General features: G+C 32.6%; 1 protein-coding gene across 1 annotated transcript in view; it reads right to left on the reverse strand.

The window, feature by feature from the left end:
• Nucleotides 1–7,500, reverse strand: part of LOC136848158 (G-protein coupled receptor daf-37-like) — an 82,768-nt gene that overhangs the window by 74,543 nt on the left and 725 nt on the right. The window contains exon 1 of the mRNA XM_067120437.1: nucleotides 7,475–7,500. This exon is cut by the window's right edge and continues 725 nt beyond it. Coding sequence (XP_066976538.1) covers nucleotides 7,475–7,500 — 26 coding nt within the window. The remainder of the gene's footprint in view (nucleotides 1–7,474) is intronic.

A 7,500-nucleotide genomic window follows, 5' to 3' on the forward strand; every position in this document is an offset into this window, starting at 1 on the left:
AATTCATTTACAGAAGCTTGGAGAGCTGCCACGAGAAGACAGTTCGTACATAAAATGCTAATGTGTCTGAACGACGCTTCTTTGAAGTCTATTCTGAGAAACTACTTTGCTAGAAGTCATTGTAAGATCTAGAATATGTATATTTGTGTGTATGAATGTTGTATGAGCATGTCTTATTCACTGCTGCGTAATGAGAGATACAAATAAAAGAATATGTGCACCTTTATGTAAACTTACAGGCAGTTAGTATGTTTGAAAACTTGGTGAATTAGGGCTGGTGATATCAAGGAGAAACTGTAGGGACAAGGAGAATCTGTAGGGACTAGGGAAAGAACTACGAGGGCTATGCATTATGGAAGCTCGATTAGGGTACTCGTAAATATAAAGTTTATTTTTAAATGCAAATATTCGTGAAAAAAAAAATTATTTTCAAAACAATATATAACAAAATAAAGATTACTGAACTCACCTATACTTTTTGGTTTCGTGATTTCCCTTTGATTCAGAAATATATTTGAGTTAACATCAGGTGTTTGTATTTATTTGGTCTCTGCTTCCTAGAATTCTGATTATTGGACAAAGTGATTTATAATTCCTAATTATCTTCCCAAATTAGCTTCCCGAATCTAATTATCATGGGACTTCCCCCTTCACAAACCGAAAGAAGAGCTAATTGAACATAGACAGGTTGTGCACTATTCAGATACGTCAGCTGAGTTGATGAAAACTTATTCATGAAGACTGACCGATTCATCCAGAAGAAGGAAATGAGTGACAGGTATTCATGAAAGATTTCTAACTAAAATAGGTGGGGGTTACCTAGGCGAGGTCCTCATTTCATTTTTCTTTATCGAAAAGTGGAAACTATCTTGACAGAACACTGACCACACTGGTCTTCTCTCTCTCTCTCTCTCTCTCTCTCTCTCTCTCTCTCTCTCTCTCTCTCTCTCTCTCTCTCTCTCTCTCTCCGTCTATGTTACGACCAGATAACGAGTCCATATCATTCCATGCACAGAAGGAGAGAGAGAGAGAGAGAGAGAGAGAGAGAGAGAGAGAGAGAGAGAGAGAGAGAAACCGCCAGTGTTTTATTTGATATGGTATATTTGTAGACGCCATTCAGACAATCCCTCGCATAATTATAAGTTTCCAGTTTGTTCATTGTCAAAGACTATGCTGCCTTTACAAATCAGTTCAAAGCTTTTGTTTGTGTGTTTACCAATTAACAGCCGCAATTAACAGCCATTGACTGAGCAACAATGGCATTTCCGACTGAATTACAAGAAAGGTGGGTCCAGTTTTTATTGCCACGGTAATTGATGTGCTGACGTCGCATTAGTTGGTAATAGTTTACGAAAAAAAAATGGTGCCCATCATATTGGTCTTTGCGTTATCAGTTATGAGTAGGCCTATATACAATATGACAATTTTTTACGAAGGCCACAAGTCATTACCGATTCCTTTTCGCACGCTGTTGTAAATTATGAACCTAATGAAATGCATATGTATGGATAGATACACACATGTGTGTATGTATATATATATATATATATATATATATATATATATATATATATATATATATATATATATATATATATATATATATATATATATATATATATATGCATATGTGTGTCTGTGTGTCACTCATAAGTCCTCCCAGTCGTGCATGGATACTAGAAAAATGGCGGAGGGCTAGCAACCTCACCTCTAAGGATTTGTTGAGGAGGCAATAGCCTGTACCATTCTGGTACATTATATATATATATATATATATATATATATATATATGTGTGTGTGTGTGTGTGTGTGTGTGTGTGTGTATGTATGTATGCATGTAGGTATAAATATATATATATTTGTATGTATGTATATGTATATGTGTGTGCGTATGAGTGTGCGTGCGTGTGTGTGAGTGTGTTTGGGTAAGCCGGTAAACCATAAACTGAGATAAATTTGTTAAATCCACCGAAATCCAATAAATTCCATACAACTGTTACTACAGTATAACTTCGTAAGTGAGAGTGATGATTTACATAGATTAGGAAGTTTGCTGAAGTAGGGAAATAAATTGTTGGACATAAATCTAGATTTAAGATCCAGAATAATAATCCTCTCACGACTCTTAAAAATCTGTGATGTATTTCGGTTAAAGGCTGAAAACTAAGAAACTTTCTTGTATAGGCTATACAAATAATAGATCTTTCCTGGATAGTGACTCCCAAGAGCTTTAGCCTGTTATATATATATATATATATATATATATATATATATATATATATATATATATATATATATGTGTGTGTGTGTGTGTGTGTATATATATGTGTAATATATATATATATATATATATATATATATATATATATATATATATATATATATATATATATATATATATATATATATATATATAAATATAAATATATACTGTACATACACAGTATACTATATATATATATATATATATATATATATATATATATATATATATATATATATATGTATGTATATATATGTATACACACACCTTTGTGGCATGTTTAGTCGAAGGCTGTTGGGGATTGCCGTAAAAACATAAACAAAAGCCTGCTAATACCATAAAGGTAATGACCGCCAAGAACTATTAGCCCTAGATAACGACTCCAGAAAACTCTTGGGGTTCACTACCTAGGAAAGATCCCAAATAACTAGAAGAATCTTGTTGAAGTTATATAATAATGATGACTTGGAATTATTTCCAAATGAGGCCATCTGTCAGATATTTGGCTGCACTTTCCTGGATATCAGAAATCGGCCTTTGGGAATTTTGACAGCTTTCATAACAACACCCAACGTCCAAAATCTAAAGTCAACTACAAACAAAAGTAAACTATTGAAATGAAAAAAAAAATATATATATATATATATATATATATATATATATATATATATATATATATATATATATATATATATATATATATATATATATATAAAACCTTCACTGGTAAATGTTGGGATTGAGTTGATAAAAGCTTAAAATATTCTTTCTCTTGTTAAGTTCGAAATGTGGTTCGGATCCCACAATAAGCTGTAGGTCCCGTTGCTAGGTAACCAGTAGGTTCTTAGCCACGTAAAATAAATCTAATCCTTCAGGCCAGCCCTAGGAGAGCTGTTAATCAGCTCAGTGGTCTGGTTAAACTAAGATATACTTCTTTTTTCGTAATTGCGCGATATCTTGAAAGTATTTTAGTGTTTTCAATAATTTTCAAGTTTTAGAATGTTATTCGTTTTGCGCAAATGTTTAAAAAAAATGATTCATGAAGATAAGGTTTTAGTGGCCTAAAGCCAGAAAGCCTTTGTCAAAAGAAAAGGTTTCAGTGACCACCGACATAAAGGCCATTTAGCGGCCAAAAGCTAATAATGGCTCTAAGTGCCACCACAACAAAATCCTTCAGTTTCTATTAAAACTAAGGTCTTTAGTAGACGCTAACGAACAAAAAAGGCCATTAGAGGTTATAGAAACAAAGCCCTTCACTGGCCACCAAATCCAAAATCTATTTACTGGCCAAAGGAGGGATAACCTTCGGTAGCAGCAAAAGAAATGGCTTTGATGTCCACCAAAGTAGAGGCCTTTGGAGATCATCGAAGTTATAAGGTCTTAAGTGGACACCAAAACAAAGGCCTTTTGTAGCCACCAAAAAATAAAACATTTATAGACCATAAAAACAACGGCCTTTTGTAGCCACAAAAATAAAAGAAAACCTTTGTAGACCATAGAAATAAAGGATTTTTGTTGTCATCAAAAAAAAACCTTTATAGATCATAGAAATAAAGGTCTTTTGTAGCCACACACACAAAAAATAAAACATTTATAGATCATAAAAACAAAGGCCTTTTGTAGCCACAAAAATAAAAGAAAACCTTTGGAGATCATAGAAATAAAGGACTTTGTTGCCATAAAAAAAACTTTATAGATCAAAGAAATAAAGGCCTTTTGCAGCCACACACACACAAAATAAAACATTTAGGCTATAGACCATAAAAAAGGCCTTTTGTAGCCACCAAAAAAAAGAAAACCTTTGTAGACCATAAAAACAAAGGCCTTTTATAGCAACAAAAATAAAAGAAAACCGTTATAGACCATAGAAATAAAGGCCTTTTGTGCCCACCAAAAAAAAGAAAACTTTTATAGACCATAGAAATAAAGGACTTTTGTAGCCATCAAAAAAAAACCTTTATCGATCATAGAAATAAAGGCCTTTTGTAGCCACACACACAAAAATAAAACACTTATAAACCATAGAAATAAAGGCCTTTTGTAGCCACACAATAAAAACATTCATAGACCATAGAAATAAAGGACTTTTGTAGCCACTAAAAAGAAAAGAAAACCTGTATAGACCATAGAAATAAAAGCCAATTGTAGCCACTAAAAAAAATAAATAAAACCTTAATAGACCATAAAAATAAAGGCCTATTGTAGCCACCAAAAAGAAAAGACAACCTTAATAGACCATAGAAATAAAAGCCTATTGTAGCCACCAAAAAAAATAAAACCTTAATAGACCATAGAAATAAAGGCCTTTTGTAGCCGCCAAAAAAATTAAAACATTTATAGACCATAAAAATAAAAGGACTATTGTCACCACCAAAGCAAAATAGTTTTAATGGCCTGCAGCGGTCATCGAAATTTAGTTCCCGCCACCCCCGTCCCTCGCATTTCTCTCCTCCCATACTGGAATTTACTTCCATTTTCCTCATTTGCAAAGCTCTCCCCTTTCCTAAGCCACGGTTATGTTTTTTCCACATCCATTGGAAAAATCAGAAATGCTCGATTACCATAAACTGCATTCATACGTTGAAAAAATTAAAAGTCTTTCAGCAACGGAAAAGGTATAGTGTTTACCCATAAAATTCGAAGTCTTAATGGCTTCCTCGAAAGCACTTTATTCCCTCTCTAACTGCCTCTCTTCACACCCTACTTTTTAGTGTGTGTTTTTTTTTATTTTTTTTTTTTACGACTTCTTTTTCTTTCTTTTAGGAGTTCTGTTGTTGTGTTATATTATGGAAAAGATTTCAGTACACACATCCATGCATACATAATACACATACACACACAATATATATATATATATATATATATATATATATATATATATATATATATATATATATATATATATATATATATATATATATATATATATATATATATATATATATATATATATATATGAATACACACACACACACATATATATATATATAATAAATCGATATACGCAGATACATTCATACCCGCATGAATTCAAGTATGAAGATTTAATGAAACGTTTCATTCAAAATGCTAAAAAAGCTATGAATATATATATTCAAGACATATAAGAATGCTTCAGTCATAAACAAACAGCAGTATCCCTGGGTCTCTCGAATCAATTATTCATTCAGCAACTCCTCTCCCCACCGAGGGTCTGACTTCTGACGAAGGAAATCCGTCGTTTACATGAAGATCGCTTCTATATTTGCAAGTCGCGTGGTTTTGCACAGCCTATCCCCCCCACCCTCTCCCCAACTTTTGGCTGGCGCCCCTTTGGGAGGAGATAAATTTTTATTTTTTGTGACAATCAATCATTAAAGTTTCGTAAGGATTAACTGTTGAAATTTTATGAAAATTAATTCTTTTTGGTTTGAAAAGATTAACTTTAAATTTTGCAAGCAAAGAAACGTAGATTGCAATTTAGACCTTTTTAGCTTACCGTCTTAAATTCTTGGTATTTTAAAGTCTTTGATTTTTGAGGAAATTAATCTTATTTTCTCTTAAGATGGGTGAAACTATTTCCTTTTATTAGATGAAAATATGTTAGTTTTGGAACGTTAACCCCTTGTATTTGGGTTCACTCATTAATCATGGTAAAGATTAATGGCCTGCACAGTCGGAATTCTATCTCGTTTCATTTCTAAATTAGCCTAAAAACCCTTCAACCAGTAATTAATTACTAGCCTCAAGAGCTTCAAGCATAATTATATGTATGTATGTATGTATGTATTTATGTGTGTATGTATGTATGTATGCATGCATGTATGTTAAATATCTAAAACATTGTTTACCAAAATCTAAAGTACAGAGCTTCATCATAACAACTAGTTTAGAATAAAACACAGATCATTTTTAGAATATGTATATCTCGCGCTCTAAAAAGGTTAGTTAAAACGATTTCAGAATATTTTTTTCTAAATCAAAATAAGAGCTTCAAGCAGCAATGCGGAATAAAAGTTAGTTGATATCATTTAGAGAATAGATAGCTTCCAGGAATACCTTTAACAGTCGCCTTCATAATTGGTTATCTGTCGTTTATTTCTCTCTTGTCGTTCTTTTTATTTGCAGGTTGCTTAATTGTTATATATATAGTCGTGAACAAGTAGTGAATAAAAGTATGCATGCATAGGCTACATACATGCATACACACACATACACACAAACACACACACACCATGTATGTATATATATATATATATATATATATATATATATATATATATATATATATATATATATATATATATATATATATATAATATATATACATATATATATATGTGTGTGTGTGTGTGTGTGTGTGTGTGTGTGTGTGCAGATGCTTGTGTGTTTTAGAACTGGAAATCTTTAAAGATCATTTTTAACTTTCGATTCAGGAACTTGCATATTGTACCCCAATTTAGGATTTTGTTGGTCACCTGAAGTTGGTGTAACCGAATGCTTGTCCGTGCATATAAAATTGTGCCTTTGGGTATGTTCCCCACTCACTGTTCAAGCGATTTTACTGTCAAGCTGTCATAATTAATTTGTGTAATTGTAATGCAGTTCTCGCTCTCCTCAAGCGAAAAACTCTCTCTCTCTCTCTCTCTCTCTCTCTCTCTCTCTCTCTCTCTCTTCTCTCTCTCTCTCTCTCTCTCTCTCTCTCCCTTTTGTTCAGAAGTCTTAACAAGTGGTTGTCATAAAATAATTTCCCAAAGTACTATATTGGCAAGGGTTCTCGCAAAATCTTTTCGTTCTATTACCAGTTGAATATAACCAAATATGTATTTCTGTAAATTAGTTTCTCTGATTTAGGGTAAAGCTAAACTTGTTTGGCCCTCTTGATTTTGGGGATTTTATATATGCCTAATGCGAATTTCATCTAATTTCCAACTACTGCCTTAAATCGAAATATTCAAAATGTATTATAGGGAATTTTTAAAGAGCTTTTGTTGGTGTTTGTTTCCGGTGATTTTCCTTACGTGATTGTCGGGATCCATACGTACGAACACAAAGACATACATTACATAAAAGTCATGAATTTCAACGAATGTCCTTCGAGAAAGTCGTCCACAAACAGAAGTGGTCCTCGCCATATCTAAGAGTTCAAGCGACCTGCTCATTAGTGGATAAAATGAAACTTTGCATTTTGTTGTTTTATTTCAATGCTTTTGAAGTGGTCCCTCTACTTACTGGATGCATCAGTGAACCAGAGTCCA

Source organism: Macrobrachium rosenbergii, chromosome 18 (assembly GCF_040412425.1).
Source record: "Macrobrachium rosenbergii isolate ZJJX-2024 chromosome 18, ASM4041242v1, whole genome shotgun sequence".
Taxonomy (NCBI): domain Eukaryota; kingdom Metazoa; phylum Arthropoda; class Malacostraca; order Decapoda; family Palaemonidae; genus Macrobrachium; species Macrobrachium rosenbergii.